At 41.3% G+C, this 23,197-nt stretch overlaps 1 protein-coding gene across 12 annotated transcripts in view; it reads left to right on the top strand.

Moving 5' to 3' along the window:
- The window catches only part of PDE4D (phosphodiesterase 4D), a 1,377,381-nt gene that overhangs the window by 1,306,296 nt on the left and 47,888 nt on the right, over nt 1-23,197 (top strand). For 8 of the 12 annotated variants that reach the window (XM_055331396.1, XM_055331395.1, XM_055331402.1 and 5 more), the window contains one exon: nt 19,320-19,432. The exons of 2 other annotated variants lie outside the window; for them this stretch is intronic. In XM_055331396.1, the coding sequence (XP_055187371.1) occupies nt 19,320-19,432 (113 nt within the window). Of the gene's footprint in view, nt 1-19,167; nt 19,236-19,319; nt 19,433-19,606; nt 20,076-23,197 lie in introns of those variants that run through there. 2 more of the 12 variants (XM_055331403.1, XM_055331405.1) reach the window with 2 other exon arrangements.

Here is a 23,197-nt window from a genome sequence, read left to right on the forward strand (position 1 = left end):
GTACCAGGTATATGACAGCCAATGTCTAGCACCAGAGATTGAAAAATGAATTTGATATAGTTCCGACCCTGGAGAAAATCAGTCTACTAGTAAACAAATAATTGTGATAGACTGTTTAGTGATTTCATTATTTGAAGAGTGAACTTCTGATTTGGCTCTTAAGCATCAAATATGATATTTGCCGGTCTCTGTCTTTAGAGGGAACTCCTGCTGGTTGGTAACCTGGATTTTCCCAGTCCCAACTAATGTGAGACACCATGGCAAAGTAAACAGGCTGTTTTAGTGAGGCTTTTTTTAACTCAGAGGTCCTTGTTTTCCAGACAGCTAATTTATTTTTTTTTCCACCCGGAAAGCCCTTCCCTACCATCTGAGCTGTTCTGACCAAATCAGCAGAGACAAGCTACAGAGATTTAGGGTGTCTGGGTTAAAAAGGTTTGCTTGTTTAATTAGATAAATAATTTGAGAATACTTTCCAGAATTACTGTTCCTAATCACATTGATAAATGCTCGGAAGACCCTATCAGTCAGCCAGTAGATAACAGAATCTGGAGGAAGAGTGAAGCATTAGGGTGAGCTGGAAATAATTCAGAAAATCCTAATACACTCTATGAGCCTGCATATAAAAATTCATCATCATCATTTTTTTAGGGCCGCTTACTATTTCCCAAGTGCTGCATTACGTGCGTTAATCCTATTTAATCTTCAAAATCACCGTATGATGGAGGTACTGCTTTCTTCATTTTACAAATGAGAGAACAAGCTTGTGTAAGTTAATGAGCTTGTGTGAGGACCTCTGGTTAGCTCAGTGGCAGAACTCAGGTTTGGAGACAAGGAGTGCCTTACTCCAAAAACTATTCTCTTAAACTAACTTCAGTCCTTGTAAGGTCCCTCTCTGTCCCAGAATAAGCCAGCATATTGTCCATTCAGGGATTGAAAAGAGCAAGGACCTGTGGCCTTGTTTCTAAATACAGGAATGGAGGGTGTCAGAGCTGCACCAGGGGCTTTCTGTAGACAGAACCTTCCTCTAGAATCCAACCAAACAGGCTACTTCAAATGCCAGTCTCACTCACCCTGAAGGAAAGCTGCTTATCAGTGGTTGCTTGCCCAGATGAATTCGTTTCTAAATGTTCATTCTCCACAAAGAAAGTGTGACTCTGGGGGCACAGAGCCCAGCTCTTGTGGAGGACTGGGCAGCAGGCAGAGGGAGGAGCAAGTAGGGAAGTCAAGTCGCAAAGTACAGTCAAGTTCTTAGGGTGCTGGGTTTTCTTCACCCACTTATCAGGCAGCCTCAGGTTTTCAACTCTGCCTCCTACAGTTGCCTCTTTAATTATCCGTTTTGAATCAGCGTTATCTTCTCCATGTTCCAGCTTTTAGTTGGCTGCGTTTCTACACTTTTAGAGACTCAGCCCTACTCTTTCCTTCTTTGCTACAGTGCTTGTAGCTCCCTGCCTCCTTTCCTCCCTCATTCCTAGAGGCTTCCACCAGAGAATTTGGAGCTTTGGAGAAGGAAAAGACTGTTTGTACCTGTGTGCCTGAGGTCTTAAGCCATGCAAGAGCTGGTTGTCACCCCACCTGAGCCACCAGACTCCCTCTTCTGTTGTTCACGTACCATTCTCTAAAGTCCCAGCCAGGTTTGCCAACCACGATTGTGAGTTAACATGTGGAGTAGGACATGGACAGCCATTCCGGGAAGCCCAGCTGGATCCTCTAAATGTTTCTGACTTTCTGTAGGCTTCTGCTGTCACACACATGCATTTCTTTTGAAAGCACTGTGATTATTCATTTGTTGTTCATAACCTCTAGGGGTAGCCTCCTCAAAGCCAGAGATCTGAATTTAGCTCTGTAAGTTTAATACCTCCTGGACTACCAGATACCCCCAGCAGGTGTTTAACAAATATTTGTTGACTTGTTGAATCAAACCAAAGTTTAACTAGACAAGAATAAATCATGTAACAATCTCTAGTTCTCAATGTTGTCCATGGAAAGGACTCTCCTCCAGGTAAACCCAAACAGACAAAGTATGTGGTTTCCTTCCAATTTGGGAACCCATCGCCCTTAATCTCTTCTTGAGTGCCACCTCCCCCTGGGTGATTTCAAGACTGACTTCCTCCACCCCAGGCCTTCCTGATATCCCTATGGAAAGCTTCCTCTGAAGGAACCTTTGCATAAAGGACTTAGCCTGTGAAAGGCAAGAATTGAATAGATGGGAGGAAAGTGGGAGGGAAGGACTGGACCAGAAAGCAGCAAACAGGACTGAATATGAAGAGATGGGACTCTGAGGGAACTTGCTGACAAAAGGTGAGCGTGTAGGTGGGGTCAGGCACAGGGCATGGTGAGGGCAGATGGGTCCAGCGAGATGGATTCTAGAGGGGCTCTCAAGAGTCTAACAAATTTGGATGCAAACCAACAGGGATTAAAAATCCAGAATATGGGTTGTGTAAGGACACTTACTGTTATACAAGAGGTGTTTTGGGAACAGTTTATTATGTAGGAGGGGTTGACAAAGGAAAAGACCCTTAGAAATGGAGGAAACAGATAGGTGTTCCAGGAATTTATTTGTAAGATACTAAGAGCTAGAAAGGAAAATGAAGCCTAAATGGAAAGATTTATTTTTCCTATTCATTTGCCAGTGAAAGGGTTAGGATGTGTGGCAGTCTTTGGGAAACAGAGCTCCCTGATTGGTTGGGCCATTAGTCATTGCTAAGTCATTGGAGTCAGATGATTTGGGTCAGGCCTAATTCTTCATAGCACATCTCCTAGGGGTCCAGTTGGTGCGTGGACAGCTGAGATTATTTGGCCCAGACCAGTCCTGAGTAACCATTGGAAACAGGAAAGGAATCTGTCTTTGGACTTCAAATCATCTTTTAACAACCCCACATTAGCATTCTAGATGCCAGAAACACTTCACTTAATTTCTCTACCTTGAAATTTATAATTAGGTCCTTATGGACTTGTCTAAAACACTGCTCTCAGGCAGCTTTCTGTCACTTGTGCCGAGCACTGTTGATGCTGGAGGTTGCAAATTGGCCACTAAGGTCCATCGACTCTCATTCGGTCCATAAACTTGTTTTGCATCAGTTGCCAAAATTTAAACAACATAGATTTTGCATTAAAACATTCAAATGCGGGAATACTTTTGAAAAATCTGAAGACCTGGCAGCAGTTGGCCAGCATTTTTTTTTAAAGATTTAATTTATTTATTCATGAGAGACACGGGGGCGGTGCGGGGTGGAGAGAGAGGCAGAGACACAGGCAGAGGGAGAAGCAGGCTCCATGCAGGGAGCCCAATGGGGAACTCCAGGATCACGCCCTGGGCCAAAGGCAGGCACTAAACCACTGAGCCACCCAGGGATCCCCTGGCCAGCATTTTCACATATGCTCTCTAAAGTCCCACCTCCTACTCCTGTTGTCCCCAACCACCACATCATCCCTTCCTGTAGGCACTTGAGTGAGCGATCTCAGCTTTATGTGTACAACTGGTAAGCCTCTGCTGCCCTGAGGACACTCTTACACATAAGGAGGAATGATTTTAAAAGGATCTGCATATTAGCCAGCTTGTACCTTAGAAATCCTTGGGTTCTACTTCCCCCTTGCAGGAGAGTAAAAGAAGAATTTTTATTATAAAGTGGAAGGAGTAGAGAAGAGGGAGAGAAAACTAACATTCATTAAGCTAAGTGATTCCTCTTCTTGGTGTTTACAAACTTATTGGTAGATTGCAAAATCAAATTACTGGGTCACAATTTTTTTTGAATGAAATACAAAAGAGTAGAAAACATCAGAGTGAATCATACGTGGTAAGGCTAAATATCACTTCACATAGGTTCCATTTGAATTCTTTTATATACTAGATCAAATATGTGTATGTATGTATGGGTGTATATACTGTTTCAATAATACAGAGATTTCCTTTACAGTGTGTGTGTATAATTATTTTTGTGACTTTCATTTAAATGCATTATTGCTTAAACAAAGACTATAAACAGATTTTGTCATGACTATTATATATAACACACAGGAGTTGCTTTTAATAAAGTACACTCCTTCCCACCTTTTAAAACAAATATAGGAAAAAAAATTAAAAACAAATACAGACATCAAAACATTACTGTACATATTTTGATACTGGGAGTTAGCACCCACATTGCTTAAAAAATACACCCAAAGGTATTCATTGCAGCTTCTACTTAAACAAGTGGGCTAATAATAGGATAAAATATATTTCTTACTGTGGTACACTGTCAAGAAAGTTTGAAAGTCACTGCCTCATCTCACTTAGTGTTCCCCCAAAACTCTGTATGGGTGGAGTCTGGGCCTTCAGAAGAAAACAGCAGTTCGTCACAGGAGCTGAAGTTCTCCATAATTTGTGCTTATTGGAAGATCTCAAAGAATGCCAAAGGGAATAATCTGGGTAGCTGAGGCCTTGAAGCTGATGAATAAAGAATACTTCCAAGATGGACAGGCATAGCTATTAGGTCACCAAGGACAAAGTATGAAAACAAAATAGACAGACTGAAATTAGAAATTAGAATGTGGACCTAGGTATCCAGAAGCTTCTCCATTGCTTTGATTTGCAACAAAAATTTGTATAAATGAAATAATCCTAGTGAAATAGTGGATGCTCTGAGCACAGTAGTGTTAGCAAAATGGCAAAACTCCTAAAACTTAAAAATTGTACACCAGAGGGACATACTACGATAATTACTTCTAGGGGATTTCAAACTTATCTTGAATCAAAAATCTACTCATGTAATGCCTTAAAAGATCTTCAAATCGCACTCCCATAAAAAATATACAAAAAAAAAAAGATTTCAATGCAAAATGCCCACACATTAAATAAAATAATTCTAGCCAGTAGATTTGCCCTGGAGATTTATGAATACACACATAAAGAAATATGTCTCTCTGTGTGTAGCCATTTGTTTTTTTAAACAACAGGAAGAAAATGCTATGCAATTATTTTTTTTCTCTTATCAAGGAGATATCATTTAAGTATAAACCTGGAATACTCAAAGTTTGGATTTACAGGATCAGGCTAGTGCTCACTTCGGCAGCACATATACAAGATCAGGCTATGGCAAGAAGTATCCAGACTGCTATGGGATAATATATATTTTCAAAACCTAATCTTAAGAATGAAATAAAATATAAACAGCATGCTTTATTCGTTTTGCTTAATAAAACAAATGCAGTTTAAATTGCTAAAGTAACAGTTGTAATGAATACTAATTAGGTTAATTTTCAGGGAGATGCAAGAGCTGACTACTATTGGTATCAAAAATATGTATAGAATTGTTTGTATAACTTTGTATTTTAAGAGATGGGAAGGAGATGCATTGCTGTTAAAAGTGGCTGTCATGTATTACATGTAATTGACTTAATAAATATTTATAATTTTTTAAACAAATTATAAACTTAAGTTGAAATGAAACAAAAACAAGATAGGGATGAATGTGTGATTTTAAAATTAAAGTTAGTTTTAAAATTCAACTAAATGTAGAAAATGGCTAGTGTTGGGGGAGGGGGGTAAATCTTTGGTGGATGTATTTTTAGCCCTGTTTTGCAAAAGAGAAAACTAAGGTAGAGTGGTTAAATAATTTGCCTAAACTTGCCACGTGGTTGCTAAGTTGCAGAGGCAGCCTCTGAACCTAGATCTCTGTCCCCAATACTCTTTCTGTTGCTCACAACTGTCACAGTAGGCCATAAAGTGGATACTTCTAGAAGCCTTGCTTACCACTGTACATCTAGACTGTATCAATGGATTCGTAACCTCCCTCTCTCCCTCTTCTTCATTTCATCCTCCTGGTCTACCAGTGCACTTATCCGCTTCCCACAATATCCATTAGCCCAATACCATGCACTTAAGTATCCAACCTGACTTCCTTTATCCTCCCTTGAAAGGGGTCTTACTCCATCCAGGCTATTTACCGCCCACACACATAACCCTTATCCAGGCTCTAGACCGTCTTCCACCTGAAAAGAAATGCCAGCCGATGCCATCCTCCCATAGCCATTCAAACCACAGACTTTATCAAACCTTTATCCAGGTTCACCTTCTTCCTGGAGCCCTGTGCACTTGGCTACAGTCCATCCCTCCCCCTCCTTGCTCTGAACTACAGTAGCACTTCCAAGCTGAATGATTTCTACACCACCTCACAATTTCTCTAGGACAGCAGTTGGTCACGTGTCAGGTTTTCTCAGCGGGATATTATAAGTTCCTTCCCAGGTCCAGGCACTGAATCTTTCATGTTCTTGTATTTCACAGCAACCAGCACATCAGAGAGACTCAATAAATATGTATGGGCTTTTTAACTGCTCTTCTGCTGGGGAAAAGAAAAAGAGGAAGAAAGAAAGGGAGGGAGGAAGATTACTCTCCGGCCACAAAGCCCCGAGGAGGAAAAATTAGATGTCTAACACAGGACTGATTTCAAATACGTAGGGACGTACAAAAACACAGGCATTGTGTTTATGTTTTGAGATTCACCATATATGATACAGGACAAAGTTTTCCAAAGTGTGCTTCAAAAGATGATAATGGTCACATGAAAAAAATGTGTTTCAAGATCAAATAAGTTTAGGGACCCCTGAGTAGCTCAGTGATTGAACATCTGCCTTCAGCTCAGGGTGTGGTCCTGGAGTCCTGGGATCAAGTCCCACATTGGGCTCCCCTCGAGGAGCCTGCTTCTTCCTCTGCCTATGCCTCTGCCTCTCTCTCTCTCTCTCTCTGTGTCACTCATGAATAAATAAATAAAATTTTAAAATTAAAAAAATCTTTTTAAAAAATCAAATATAAGTTTAGATAATATGTGTTAAATTATGTTAGATAGGTTTCTTTGTGGTAGAACTTCTAACTTTTGGTAGGTTTGTGTCCATTACAAATCATGGCAAAGAGGGTACAAATACATTTCCCAAACGTGTTTGACTACAGAATTCTTTTGGTCAGGAGAATCTTATAGAAGTAATTACAGTTGAACATTCTTTGGGAAATATTAGAATGAAATTCCTAGGAATCTCATAGTAAAGTGGTGCTCTTTTATTAACCAGTGACATATACATAAGAAATGTATATGTATATGTATATGTATATGTATATGTATATGTATATGTATAGTGACGTGGCATGATTGGTGTGGTCTTTCGAAGGCTATTCTAGATCTTAGATTCCTCACTAATATTCAGCCTAGAACTGGTGAATGGTTGAGTATTGATGGTGATGATAGGAGAGTTGTAATTGGTTAAGGATTGAGAACCCATGAGAGAGGAAGAAACCCTTCATGTGTTAAATGCTTATTGCAGATTAACTTACTTAAACAATCTTGTAAGGTGAGTCAGAATTATAGTTATAAGTGACTGAGTACCTACTATAAGGCAGATATTGTCCTTGGGGGTTTTGCATGCATTTTTCATATGCATTTCTCATAAAAACTATTCCCAACTTACATATAAAGGTTTGGATATTTAAATGACTAATTTGAGATAACAGAACTAGAACAATGGCAAAAGTAGACTTCAAATTTTGGGTGACTCAAAAAACCATGCCCTTTCTGATCTGTCATACCATCTGCCGTGGGGAACTCTATAGGTTGTAGATTGTTGTACATGTGTGTAAGAGCTTTCTTATCCAAATCTAAATATCCATAAATAGTCTCATACCTAGAGAACTAATTTCTTTTAATTAAGTTTGAGTACGGAGCCAGCTCATAAACAAGTAGACAAGCCAAGTATTCCAAATATGATCCTGAGTTCTAAAACTTGCACTATAATGTACATACATTTAACAAATGAAGGTTTACCAGTAGGCCAACATGGCTTCTTACTCATATGGTCTACCTATAGCATAAATAGTAAGAATAAAAATTGGACATAATAAACTACCCTTCTGAGACTCTGTTTGCAGCCTGTTTAAAAAGAACCTAGTCTGTTTTGCACACCTTTTGTATATTTTTTTTCTGATAGCTCTGACTTTGACTCCTTTATATGGAATGCATGTTTATTTGGCATTACTTTTCTTTAGGGAGCTCACAGTGAGGAGAGTTAGGGAACAAGGAAGGCAGCAGAGGTACTGATTCTGGATAAAAGATTCTGGAGCAGTACTGATTAAAACAAATATTTTCTCTTCCCTATTCAGATAGGAATTCGCAAACCTAGAGTCCCTGGTGACTTCAGGGAGGTCAGTGAATACTTTTAAAATTAAAAAGTTGGGGATCCCTGGGTGGCTCAGCGGTTTAGTGCCTGCCTTTGGCCCAGAGCATGATCCTGGAGTCCCAGGATTGAGTCCCATGTCCGGCTCCCAGCATGGAGCCTGCTTCTCCCTCCTTCTGTGTCTCTGCTCGCCTATCTCTCTCTCTCTCTCTCTCTCTCTCTCTCTCTCTTTCTCTGTCTTTCACAAACAAATAAATCTTTAAAAAAGAATAAAATATAAAATTAAAAAGCTGATCATATCAGCTTATGTACAGTTTTCTAGTGAGGTTTGCATCAGATTCTCAGAAGATTTATTAGACTTCCAAAATGGTTAAGAAGCATTGTGACCTTTGAGACCTTTGAAGTGCAGGAAATCAAAAAGTATACCTACCACCAATGTCTCCTTTTTTTTTTTCAATGTCTCCTTTATGAGCAATCATTTAAGGAAGTTCTCTTCCCTTGTAAAAAGTCAGAAAAAAGATCAAGAGATGAGGATGATGGAATGTACAAGGTAGGGTAGTGAGCAATGAATCAAGTAAAATTTATAGAGAAAACAAATACATCATATAATGTAAATGGTCATTATAATACAAGGATAAAGAAGTGGTTCATAAGACAGGAAAGTCATGTTCTAAGGAAAATCTAAAGGAAATTGTGGTACCTGGGTGGCTCAGTGGTTGAGTGTCTGCCTTCAGCTCAGGTCGTGATTCCAGGGTCCTAGGATAAAGTCCTATAAAAGGATCCCCACAGGGACCCTGCTTCTCCCTCTGCTTATGTCTCTGCTTCATGTGTCTCTCATGAATAAATAAATGAAATCTTTAAAAAATAAATAAAATAAATAAATAAAATAAGTAAATAAATAATTACTAAACCAGCAGAGTATGTGTGTGTGTGTGTGTGTGTGTGTGTGTGTGTGTGTGTGTGTGGCACAGGGATGGGGAAGCAGATGGGATTGTGATGGTAGAGATGAAGCAGTGAAAACACAGAATAATTTCGTGGAGAAGGGATACACAGGATTTAATTTTGTTATATTGAGAGAGAAATATATATTTAAATGTCTGCTAGAAATTAACATGAGCACTACAGATTGGCTAAACTTAGAATAGCAAAAGTAGGAGATTCAGTTATTTCCCCACTTTTAATCTACATTCTCCTGATCTTGGTAGGATAGCACATGACCTTTAGTTCATTCACCTGTTACCCCCAAGCTTCATACCTGTGTATTGATGGGTTCTTTCAAAATTTCATTTGAGGGGGATCCCTGGGTGGCGCAGCGGTTTGGCGCCTGCCTTTGGCCCAGGGCGCGATCCTGGAGACCCGGGATCGAATCCCACGTCGGGCTCCCGGTGCATGGAGCCTGCTTCTCCCTCTGCCTGTCTCTCTCTCTCTCTCTCTCTCTCTCTCTCTCTCTCTCTCACCATCATAAATAAATAAAAATTTAAAAAAAAAATTCAAAATTTCATTTGATTTTGTAAAGACTATTCTATGTATATAGTATTATAATATCTATCACTTTAAGTCTAATATTAATATTTCACTCAAGAAAGACACCATGGTGTGCTTAACCAAAGTTCTGGCAATGATAGTTCTTGATCAATAAGAGGTTGAAAGCATTAGACTGAGCATAAGAGATAGATAGGTGAAGATGAATACATCTCAAGAACCATACTCAGGACAGTACTACTGCTTGAATATTACTTGGGAAGAAATAGTCTTATGTGTACTTATTGGTTATTTACTCAAAAATATTTGTTGCATGCCTGTAAATGTCAAGAACTGGTCTAGACACTTACAGAAAGGCCTAGAAAAAAAACCAGAAAGATGATTAAGCAAAGTCACAGAGACATTGGTCAGCAAATTGTATCCAGGTGGAAGGATTGCCTGAGAAGTCAGCATTAGATGGGATAGTGAGAAAGAGAGCTGAAAGTTTTATTGAAAAATCCACGGAAGAAAGGCCTTATGTGAACACAGTAGTATGGCAATGATAACAGTAAGATATTTAAACAAAGGACTGACACATTAAAAACAGTTTAAGTGGGCACATTGGTGGCTCTATCAGTTAAGTATCTCACCCTTGGTTTTGGTTCAGGTCATGATCTCAGGGTCATGAGATTGAGCCTTGCATTGAGTTCTGTGCTGGACATGGAGCCTGCTTGAGATTCTCTCTCTACCTCTGCCCCCATCCCCAGCCCCCTGCCACCCTGCCATACTTTTTCTCTCTCTCTCTCTCTCTCTCTCTCTCTCTCTCTCTCTATCTATCTAAAAAATAATAATAAAAAAAAACAGTTTAAGGAAGATTATTTTGATTTTCTAAACAGTACTGTGGTGGAAAAACCTGAACCCAAGGAAATCCAGTACGAGGCTTTCACACGCATGTAGAAAGACGTCAATGAGAATTTAACCTAAGGGTGGCAGTTGTAGAAATTAAGAAATTGGAAAATCAAATGGCAGAGTATTAGATGGGAATATGTTTGGGGCAGGGTTGGAGATGGAGGTAAATTTAAATTTACAGCAGAGATGGGTGTAACTATATTCCAAGACTTTCTTTGTCATAAGATCTCAATTTCAATTATAAAACAGCCATACCTGATAAACAGTTGAGCTAACCCCAAAGAGCCACATAATTGTGGAATTGGATGGCATCGTTGAAGGCGTCTGCTCAACTCAGGAATTCTCTCTATAGCCGTTCCTGACCCCACGTGGGTTAACCAGTAGTAGACACCCTTAAAATCAATACTCCACCCAGAAAGCATAGTGTCAGCAGCCATAAAATACATAAATGCTAGAGCTGGATAGGCACTAGAGATCATCTAGCATCTATTCAAACTCCTTATTTTCCATAAGGAATACTTCATGCAGTAACTGACAAAGACCTAAAGATGTCATATTTGAAGGTTGTTTGTATGTGATGGAAACACAGATAGCCTCCTACAAGCCACCCCACAGGAATGAAAATGATTCCTAAGGCTGTAACAGGAATACGGAAATAATGTATATAGTTCTAGTACTTTTTTCAGCTTTCTTTCAAAAAGTTTATTGTAACTTTATTAAAACAACTTCCCAGGCAAAGGCTTCTTCACTAGCATTTGCTTACCACCCACACCCTCTTTTGTGTAATTAAAATATGAATTAGAAATTAAATTTATCTTAGCCCAAATTGGTGGGTATTTGTGGCCTAGCCTATTCAGGTATGGGTATCAGCGAGTATGCCTAGATGTTCTTCTTTGAAGTTCTGCTTCTTCTTTGCTCATGAGAGGTTCTCTTCTACCTTTCTGGCTGCTGCTTCTCCTGCTCTAGGCCTCCCAATGGGTCCTTCCCTTCTTCAATTTTCCTTTCATACTATTCCTAGAGCAATCTTTCTGAAAAGAAACTCTGACCATGTGACTTCATGGCTTAGATTTGTAATAGGTATTGCAGAAAAAAAAAAAAAAACAGAAACTCAGATTAGTACACTAAGTACCCCCTGACTACTTCTCCACCTTTATCTTTGTCCATTGTCAGACCTAAGCTTTCCATCGTTACCACTTGTAGCTCCCTGCATGGCCAGTGTTCTCCACCTGTCAGTGGCACCTGTTTGCTCTCTGTTTCAAATGTCAATTTCCATTCCTTACCTAGTTTACTCTCTGATCCATCTTTGGAGACTCATGGCCCACATTTCTTCTTTCAGAAAGCTTTCCCAGGTCTTCCCCAGGATGCAGTAGGTGTACCTCCCCTGTTCCCCATCTTTGCCTTGTGCTTGCATTACACCTGCACCTACTGCCTAATTTTTTAAAGATTTTATTTATTTATTCATGTGAGACAGAGAGAGAGAGAGACAGAGAGACAGAGAGAGAGAGAGAGAGAGAGAGAGAGAAGCAGAAACAGGCAGAAGGAGAAGCAGGCTCCATGCAGGGAACCTGATGCGGGACTCGATCCCGGGACTCCAGGATCACGCCCTGGGCCAAAGGCAGGCGCTAAACCGCTGAGCCACTCAGGGATCCCCTACTCCCTAATCTTAATGGAAAACTTGCCTACATGCTCTTCTATACAGTTGACCCTTAAACAACACAAGTTTGGACTGCGTGGGTCCACATCTATGTGGATTTTTTTTTCAGTAAGTACAGTACTATAAATGTATTTTCTCTTCCTTATGATTTTCTTAATAATATTCTCTTTTCTCTAGCTTATTTTGTTGTAAGAATACAGTCTATAATACATTTAACATACAAAATATATGCTAATAAACCATTTGTGTTATCAGTAAGGTTTCAGGAAAACAGCAGGCTAGTAGCAGCTAAATTTAGGGAGAGTCAAGAGTCACACATGGATTTTGGACCTGCAGAAGGGGTCAGTGTCCCTAAACCCTGTGCTGTTCAAGGGTCAACTGTAATTGTCTTCCTCACTGGACTATGAGCTTCTTAAAACGCAAAGTCACTTCCTTCTCTTTAGTATATTCAGCACCTGGCACATAGCAGGTATTCAATCCATATTTATTAAAATGAACAGAAGATTATTGTAACCAGTAGAATATAAACTCCTTAAGGGTGGGCAGGAACCTTTAACTTAGTTGCTCATTACCGAATCTCCATCATTTGGTCCAGTGCCTAGAAAAGAATCTCTTAGGTAAGCAATGCAAGGTTACTTAATCCATGGACTCTCACGCTAAAATAATCTACCAGATTTTACTATCTCCAATCTACATGTGAGGAAATTGAGGCCCAAGAAAGATTAGGTGATCTTCCAGGGATTATGGCTTATGAGGTGGGATGGAGATTGGAACCTCCTTCTACTACTTCAGCTTTAATCAAGAAAAAATATTGCTTATGGTCTAGAGTCACATAGAGTCCTCAACCCACCTGTCTGATTAAACTTAACTCAAACTCCCAGTTTCTTGGACAAAAGCCTCCCAAATCTTACAATGAATTCTGAAAGCTTGCTTCTCTTCCTCTGCCTGTACTTTCCAGAGTCAGCTCAGGCTGACATTTCTGTTTGTGCAAATCTGTCCTGCAAGCCCAGTCCCTTCACTGGGTTAAAACAAAACAAAACACTTGCCACATCTTGTACCTTCAGCAACTTTATTAAAGATTGGGGGAGTGGGAGATTTATAGTTTTGAATTATCCTATAGGCCAAGGTGACTCTTTTGTGTTATACACATATACACTCTGTGGAGCAATCAGTATATTCTTCCCCTTTCCTATATCATAAAGATCACAGATGAGTTCCACCCAAACCAGGGCTTCTTAAAATCTTACCTTCTGTAGTAAGTAACCTCATCAAGTGCTTTTTTTGCAAGCAGTTTCTCCCTTTAAAAAATTCTGGTAAATATAATATGATTAAAATTCCAGTGACTAGAAGATTGCAGTTTTCAGAGCAAGACGCCTATCCTACTGGACAGTCTTTCGTGCCTGATACATGCCTATGTAGAACTTTAATACTAAGATTGTCTTGAATAAGAATAATCATCAGAAAGCAAATGTTCTATTAATTATTAATTTTATTCTACCAATAATATGGCCAAAGATAATGGTCTCACTGACGTCAGCTTTGCCTTCTTTAGCCCCATTTATTCAGAGCCCTAGAATTTTCCATCTAAAGAAAATTCAATCCCATAACACAAAGCATTCTGAATCACTCAGTGGCTGTACTCTTGAAGATTCAGTCCACAGTCACTACCGCAGATACCTAACAATATTTTCATAGCCAGTGCCTACATATTTCTCCAGCCTCTTTCCCCCTGAGTAAGGTGGTTCCTTTCTCTACACTCATACACACACCTCTCATTGAACATATGCCCATGTCCTTGCTCACATGTTCTCTCTTAAACCCTCTTCCACCACTCTTCACTTACCTCCTATTTCATTCTTTGGGATTTGGCCTCCCACTCCGACTCTATACCAATCTGATTTAAATAAGCCTTTTTTAGTTTCTAATAGCTGCTTCCATGTTATCTTCTTTCAGAATGCTTTCTACAATAGAGGATGCTGAAATCTTCTCCACAATCAAAGTCTAGGTTTTCGTTGGATAAGGGACACAGTCTTTTAGACACTTTGTTTTTGCAGACTAATAAAATGCATGACACAGAGTTGGTGCTAAACAAATATTTGTTGAATTACTGATAGTCCTAGAAGTCAGTGAAACCTAATCTTGTGTTTATTTCATTTAAAAAATTCTACTAGAGCCTTAGGCGGCACTAGAAATAACTGTAGATTGTAGAAAGATAAAAATAAAAAAGAAACCTCACAAAATTATGTACATCTTCCCTTTGGAGGTTTTTGGAAGTACTAAGTGAAATTTTATATATTTCATAAGATTTTAAAATACTTCAAAACAAGAACTTGGTGCCAGTAATACACTTGGAAATGAGAGCAGCTTGCCACTGGCAAGCTCTGCTTAAACCTGTTACATGTACACACTGAAAGTGAATCCAACTCCTTTATGTATTTCCCATCAGATAAAATGAATAGAGGGGGAAAAAAATCAGTCAGCAAAAGTTAGAACCAACCTGGACAAATCTTTTACTGTAGCAAATGCAAGGGGGAACTAGCTTGAAGCAATACGTGGTGAAATAGGAATCATTTTTCTCCAGTTCTCCCTACTTTAGACACTATCAACTCCATCCTTAGGAACAAAGAGGCAATTTTGGTAGGAATTAGGACAGGAGAAGCTGGAATCGGTTAGGAAGATACATATTTAAGTATTTGCTCTTTGAAGATATTTAGTGAAGTTTTTTTTTTTTAATTTTAAGGAAAACTGAATCAACTTTTTAATTTATATTTGTTTAACTAAATGTAAGCAAATGGTACCCATGATAAGTGATTTTGTACCTGTTCTCTTCATTTACTCCAGTAGGCCTATCTAGGAATTATGACAAAGTTACATAGATCTTTAATCACTCAAATACTGGTGAAGGAAGGAAGGGAGGGAACGGAGAAAGGAAGAAAAGGCAGAAAAGGAAGGAAAAGAGAAGAGAAGAAGCAAAAGAAAAGAAAAAAGAAAGACCAGCATCCACACAATTACACATCTTGTAGAATGGATCCTTTTATCCCAATGGTTAGTGTTGCTGTAGATTGTAGATAAGAGTAATTGGCTAAACATTTCCCAAGAAAATGACCTCAACCTCTAACTAACTGCTGTGGCTCTGAGGCGATTACTTTTTTTCCTTTGCAAAGGGAAGCTGCTGCTTCAGCATCTTCTCTGGGAGCCCCTGGCACCAGTTCAGGCCATGTGTCAGGGGAATCCTTGATCGCATCACAATGACGGAAGCCAAGTGCTGGCCTGCAAGAATTGAGGACTGTTTGTTCACAGAAAATCCTGAGCAGAAACAGGGGTGTTACATAGTTCAAGGGTGCCTTGAAAAAAACCCGACACTGCTATAGGAGGGGACTTCCAAGAGCTCAAGTTATTTTGCACTTGCTGTCCCAGAGCCCTCTCCTAGCTTTTACGGGATAGAGCTAATAGTTGGGCTTGGGCATTTTTCTTCCTTGTAGCTCCTTGACTTAGCAAGATTTTGGACAGTTGGGAAAAAAAAGAGATTTCATATACTATTTTCAAGTAGTGCCACAGTGAATACTCTCTAGAGAGAAAGCATTTTATTAATGAATGCAGTGTGTGTTCTTGGTAAAATCCAAAATTAAACTGGGTCACTGTTTTTGTCCTGTTAGCTGTCAATGACATTTAGGTGTGTTGTTTGGTGTGGTGACTCAATTTCCTGTAGGATAGTTGGCAACTACGCATAGAGGTTTTGTTGTTTTTTTTTTTTTTTTTTTACTGGGGATGAAAAGGTCAGTTACTCGATGTCTTAGAACATTTGGGGGGGGGGACACTTGACGGGATGAGCACTGGGTGTTATTCTGTATGTTGGTAAATTGAACACCAATAAAAATTAATTTATAAAAAAAAATAAATTAAAAAAAAAAAAAAAGAACATTTGGGGTAAAAATTCCTAAAAGTTAAACTTTAATAATGATCCCAAAAAACTGTGGCTAGCCATATTGCCTATAAACCAAGGGATTTGGAAAAAGTAGTATTCTCATCTCTGTACTAATATCGGCAATACTTATTTGAGCAACAGTTTTATAGAACAAATTTCTTTACTCTGCCAGAACTTGTTTTTGTACTTATTGGCATGTAGATGTGTTCCGGTCATTGTTTTTCCCTTCTCCAGATTCATACAATGCATGCAGAAGTAGTTAGAACTTAAAATACCTATATGTACCACATTAGGGCTGTACCCGAATGCTGATTGTCAAAGTGGGTCATCTATGATTTGGACATAAAGTAGATCTTCTGAATTAAGTTGTCCCTCTTGTTGCTATACTGCCTTTTTAAAGGCAAGTTCTGTATTTAAGTATAAAGCACTGAAACTGGGCAGCCCGGGTGGCTCAGCGGGTTAGCGCCACCTTCAGCCCAGGGCGTGATCCTGGAGACGTGGGATCAAATCCCACGTCAGGCTCCCTGCATGGAGCCTGCTTCTCCCTCTGCCTGTGTCTCTGCCTCTCTCTCTCTCTCTCTCTCTCTCTCTCTCTCTCTCATGAATATATAAATCTTAAGAATTTTAAAAATTGAGAAAAAAAAGTTTAAAGCATTGAAACTTTCCTGAATTACTGTCCCCTTTTACAATTGAAAAGTAAATGCTGAAATATAATATGTAGTGCCACCTCCAGCTAAGTCCAAGGCCTGTATTTCCAGGTTTGAGAAGTTGGTGAAAATGGGGAGATTACTTATACTGGGGAGGTTCCTTTGGGGCTCAGACTTTGAAAGGCTTGGAGCGCAAGCCTTAGAGGTATGGAAAAGGGATTCCTGGCTTCCGTGTGTAACCAGTGGCCGGAAGAATGGCAGTGAACACATCCTAGGCACAATGGTTTTGCATCTATACCCCACTGGACATGCTCACTATAGACAACTGAAATAACCTAAAATAAGTTAATTTCCTCTTAAAATGTCCTACATCCTTATTTAATATAGTAGAGAGGGAGGAAAAAAGCAAAAATAAAACCAAACCACATAGTAGATGTACTACCATTTCAATTAGATTGCTCTATACTTGTATATGGAAGGTATTAAGTAAAATGAAAATGTGTTACGATCATAGGCTTACTTATTATTTGTGATCCTTAGGGTATGGGGTTACAAGGGACTTTCAACATTACACCGTTATGTAACGCTTCCATTTTTATAAGAATCAGTTGTATTTTTATATTCCCGTAATCAGGGAAAGGCTATTCAGATAAAACACTTCATACTTACTACTTTAAATTATCTTTAAGGTTGTTATTTTTGTAGGGGAAAAAGGTCTAATCTCACTTTTTAATTTACCTTTCAAGGTTTAGGCAGCTGTTTGTCCACCTAGAGTATGTATTTACCTAGATTGAGGCAGAAAAGGAAAAGGAATAAAAGAGGCAAATTTTAACACAGAGTCCTCAAAGTGAATACCAAACAGTCCAAGAATCCTTGATAATAATGAGCCAGTGGCCCATGTAACAAATACTTTGAAAGTTATTCTAACTTTTACAAATTTGCTGCAAAAACCTATCTGGTAAATTCCAGAAGCCAGAAGATTCAGTCTGTGAAAACTCTTTGTTGTGCCACTGATCATTTATGGAGTCTGAATTTCAAGGGCAGAGTTTCTTCTCCTTGACCACCTGTAGATTTGAAGACCAAGAAAAGGGGAATCTCACCAACATCACGTAAGCTTTTCAGTGTATTCTTTGTAATTGAGGATAACCGAGTTTTCTAAGATGGGACTCTTCGGAGTTTGGATTATTTTCCTCTCTCAAAGTTTTGTTTAGTGTAGTGAGTCCTGCAATCGATCCTTTTAATGTCGAGTGCCCATGGTCCCCAGGGTCAGCTTCCGAAAACGGAACCAGCTTCCATACGGTGTCTGTGGACGTGGTCTCTTCCTTTTTCTCACGTTTGTAGTTTATTCTGCACATGGTGGGCAGAAACACCCTTGCACACTTTCTCCTTTGGCATCACAAGAGCATCCCGGTCTCTGATTCGCAGGTCTGCGGACTGGGGGAGCACGTATGCAGGACGTGTGTCCAGTGCCCATAGTGTGTGGCACATTCACCCTGCGGCTCCTTTAAGAGGGCTCTTAGACCATTGTCAAGGTGAAGATGCGGCGCGTTGTCAACTCTGTGCCTTCTGGAGCCGTTGTTCTGTCTGCCCGTTCATGTCCGCCCCAACACTCCCAAGTCTGGTACTTAGCGGGGGCCCGGGCTGGGGACTGCAAGAGTCTGGTTTTAATGGAAATAATTTGCGTCCCACAACCACCCTGGAAGTAGGTAAATCCTAAGCCCTCAGAACCGAAGCCTCAAAGCCCCTACAACCCAAACCCCCAGCGACGGTCGCTCGGGTCCCAAGGAACCTGGTTGGGGCCGCCCGCCCGGCGCGTCCGCCGAGCCTCGGATGCGCGGGTCCCCGCGGGGCAGGTGCGCGGCCGTGTGCGCGTGCGCGCCAGGTCCCGCCGGAGCCCCGCGGCGGGCGCGACCCCCCCGCCTCCCGCGAGCCCCCCCGCCTCCCCCCTCCCACCCCCCGCGACCCCCCCCCGCCTCCCGCCGCCGCCCCGCCCGCGCCTCCCCGGCCTCCCGGGCCCGGCTCCAGAGCGAGCGGCGCGGGCCGCGCGGGGGGATGCGCGGGCGAGGCGGCGGCCGGGGGTCGGCGGGCGCCCCGTAAGGCGGCCGAGGAGGGGCCGGGCGGCGGCGGGGGCCGCGCGGGGCGCGGGGGGAGCTCCCGGAAAGCCGCGGCGATGGAGCGGCGCTGAGCCGGGCGCCCGCGGACCCGAGAACGAAAACAGGAAGCGTGGCGGCCGCGCACCCGGCCGCGGCTGATTCATTCGCGTGGAGAGAAGGCTCGGCCGGCGAGCGGGCGCGGGGCACGGGGCGCGGGGCGCGGGCGGGGGCCGGGCCGCCTCCCGCGGGCGCTCGGACCCGCCGCCCGGGAGCCGAGACGCCGAGCTGAGCCCCCGCGCGTCCCCGAGGCCGCCCCCGGCCCCCGGCCCCCGCCCCCCGCGGCTCGGCACCATGGAGGAGCGGCCGTCCCGCGCGGGCAGCGGGCGTGCGAGCATGAGCATGGCGGGGTACGGCACGGGGCCCCCTGGAGCTCGGGCGCGGCCGCGCCAAGCGCCTCAGGACTCAGTGCCCCTGTCCCTATCTCTCCGCAGAGGAGGCCTACCAGAAACTGGCCAGCGAGACCCTGGAGGAGCTGGACTGGTGTCTGGACCAGCTGGAGACCCTGCAGACCAGGCACTCCGTCAGTGAGATGGCCTCCAACAAGGTAGGCGCTGCTCGCCCCCGCCTCCCCGGGAGGGGGCTCCCGGACCCCGGCCCCGGCCCCGGCCCCGGATAAATCAGAACACCTTGCCGGAGCAGCTCCGACGTACTTTGGTTACAGACCCGACCACCCCCCCCCCCCGCCCCGCGCAGGCCACGGGGGGGTGTGGGGTGGGGAGGGGGCTGGTCGGCGGCGCTCGGCCCCTGCGCCGGAGACCCCGGCGGGTCCTTGGCGGGGTTGCAGGCACCGGGGTGCGCTCGGCATCCCCAGGGGGCAGGAGGCGTTGCTGGAGGTCGGCGCAGCCTCCCGGGTGTCCCCGGCGACCGCTCGCGCTCGGGAGAGTTCCCCGAACTTGGAGCCTGCCCTCGCCTGGCTGTAGATGTCAGGGCACCGTGTAAGAACCGAGCCTCTACACGTGCGCTTAGCCTTAACGCGTCCGCAGGAGACACCGACAGAGTTAGAGACTTCGTTGGGCTCGTTGCCTCTGTGTTCATGAACCTTGGAGAGAAATCCAGTTTCCCGAGGTCGCTTAAGTATGTTTTAATGGGCCGTCTGTGCCATATGTGGCGAAGTGCTGGCCTTGGTGGTCGGTGGAGTATTGGGGAACTGGAAAGTAACCTTCAGCCTGAGACAGCCTTAAAGCAAGGTACAGTGTTGTCACTATAACTGTACTTTTTGGGATTTCTGTTCTTTTTTTTTTTTTTTTTTGGTCTTTAGTTATGTAAGGAAGTAATCAGGATTATGTATGGTTTTAATGAATACTTGGCCGAGGGGATAGGAAAGGAGGCAAGTTCATGTTGGATGCACAGGACTGAGGGATTCAAGTGGTAAAAACTGGTAACTTTGTGTGGCAGTTACTAACAGTTGCTTCTTAAAAGATAGTTAAATATTTTGGCCACCTATTTACAAGGTCAGGAAGGTTATACCATCTGAAGGTTTATCTTTGTGCACAGATCTTTGGAAGGGTGATGCTTTTTCTTAGCTTATTGTTTTTTGTTTTTTTTTTTAATCTCACCTGAGTTTTTCCCCCAATCAAGTTTCTTAAAATACCATTGGATATCAGCCACTTGATTGTTTTATCTGTTGACAGCACTTACAGAGATTGCATTGTTTTTAAAGTGAGAGGATAGCTTCAGATCAAATAAAAGGGACTCTTTAGGAGCTGTCTCCAGGCACTAATTTACCCCTAAGCGCACTGACCTAACCCAAATGCACGCTGGTAATCAGATCTGGTATTTTTGTTTGCTTTGGAGTTTTTTGGGGGGTTTTGTTATTTGGGCCTCATTTTGAAATTTGGTGTGGCTCCTCATCAAATTAACCCATCACTGTGCTGTTACTCACTGCTGTGATCAGGTGCCATTGTTCTCATCTGGCCAACAAATTCTTAGTTCATTGATTAATTTTATAAAATACAGATTTAAAAAAAGTAACTTGATTCATAATAGTAGACTGTGCTGAGTATCTTCAATGTGTCCTACATGCTGAATGGGACCGTTCTGCAGTGGGATTGAGTTCTTAATTGTCTTGCCTGGTTAATTCTATGTAAAAAAGGAGAGCAGAATCAGAAGGCACCTAAGGGGATATGCAGACATTTGCTTATGTTTTCAAGATGAGCAGCTATCATTACTTTCCCCAGAAATTCATCCCCTTAAAGATAAGACCTGTGTTTGAATTTAAAAATTAACATGAAATCTAATAATATAAGTGATGGCAACTGTCAAGTAATTACTTTATCCATACTTTAAGATTTTAGGTCACAGTAATTGATCAAAATGATTTCTTTCTGTAGTGGCACCAAATAAGACAGGATTTTTTTAGAAATTTCCATTGTGAAGGCGCTCAATTAAACTTTGAGTTAAGGGATCCCTGGGTGGCGCAGCGGTTTGGGGCCTGCCTTTGGCCCAGGACGCGATCCTGGAGACCCAGGATCGAATCCCACATCGGGCTCCCGGTGCATGGAGCCTGCTTCTCCCTCTGCCTGTGTCTCTGCCTCTCTCTCTCTGTGACTATCATAAATAAGTAAAAATTAAAAAAAATAAAAAATAAATAAACTTTGAGTTAATTTACAGATTTGGTATAGAAGGTGGATTTATTTGGTTGAAGGGAAATGTAGGTTGAGAAAGAGACTTTTTAAAAAGGTAGTGAATTCTCTAGCTGTTTGTGTCTTGTGGTTGAAATATTATTGACAGGACACTTATTTTTAACATTAAAAAAAATCACCCTGATTGAAGCTGTTGCTTAAACTTTTAATTTCTATGCTGTCCACTTCCTTTTTGTAACCCATTCATTTTTATAAGAATGCAAAACTTGTGTAACTTTTTATTGGTGAAAAGGGATTAACATAGAAGGGGTAAAAAAGCTCTTGGTAAATGTTGTAAAGTTACTCTCCTGCTTCATAACAAGGGCAGGAAAAAGTCACATCCACATAAGCTGTAAACTGAGTGGGAGCAGCTGATCTGAAGGGCCCTGTGAATGATGCCCAACCCAAGGCTCAACTGGAAATTTGACAGCGAGCAGCACACATCTCTTTGAGATGAATGAATATGTCTGAAACATTGCTTTCTCGTTATGTTTTATTGCTATTATTTTTACATGTACTTGTTTGAACCAGGTAGTTCAGGTTATTCGCTTTCTGCTTTGAAAAATCATGACATTTTTACTTTTCTTCTCACTTGAGTTTTCTTTTAATTTAATAATATAATGAAACATAATAAAAATACTACTAAGGTCATGATTTTTAAGTGATTATAGAGAGAAAAATACTTACTACAGATATAGATTTGGGTATTAGGAGGAAGGATTCCTCCAGCCCATTTAACCAATTGTGTTAACATTATTTCTGTGTTTTGAAAATCTTAAAGGAATCCAAATTATTAGCAGTTTTAAAGTGATGCTTTAGAAGTAACTACCTATATTTCCTGGTTGGTATTATAATGTGCATAATGCTTATTGATGCTACGAAGGCAGGAAGAGTATTGAGTTCTTGGCCAAGGCCAACATGGACATGTAGGATGTGTACCAAGTAGGGTGAGAAACTCCAGATGGCCTTTACTTAGAGTGATTAAATCTACAGCATTTACCCTCATAAGCACATTAATCTCCCTGAAATTTGTACAGCTTTCTTTTGGAACCTGTTGCTACAGTTGAGGGAGGTTTTGGTAAGTTCTCAAAGCAAGTAGGCAGACCTAGAAGTCTTGGTTTTGTTGCTTGCTAGCTGAGTTATATTAAAAAAAAAAAAAAAAAACAAATTCAACTTTTTTAGATTCACTTTCCTTAAGTGTAAGATAAGTACAATTATCTGTTTTGAAAGATCAATATAAGAGTCTGAAAGAATATATATATAAACAGCTACATAATAAAAAGTTTGTGATAGTAGGCACTGTACCTGTTGTTATTGGTATTATTATGTGAGATTTAGGTCAAACTTCTTTAAAAAAAAAAAGTAGACGTCCTTGAATGTCTTCTTGGCTAAAATATATTTGTTTGCTTGTTTTTACCATTCAGTTGTAATTTTCGCTTGACATTTTAAGTTTCATGGATTGTCACAGATAACTGTCTTTGGTGTACATCTCTATATTATGGAAAAAAGTTCTTAAGTTAATTTACACAGTTTTTTTGTATTATATAGATAGAAACATTTGAACATCAAATTAGAAGTTTCATCTTTTCTTAAATTCTGGTTACAGAATTCCAGACAGAAGTGCTAATAAATACTTTTACTGTTTTACTCTAAAACTGAAAACACAGCACTTATTAGTTCTTGGAACA

The sequence above is a fragment of the Nyctereutes procyonoides genome, unplaced genomic scaffold (assembly GCF_905146905.1).
Source record: "Nyctereutes procyonoides isolate TBG_1078 unplaced genomic scaffold, NYPRO_anot_genome, whole genome shotgun sequence".
Classification (NCBI taxonomy): Eukaryota; Metazoa; Chordata; class Mammalia; order Carnivora; family Canidae; genus Nyctereutes; species Nyctereutes procyonoides.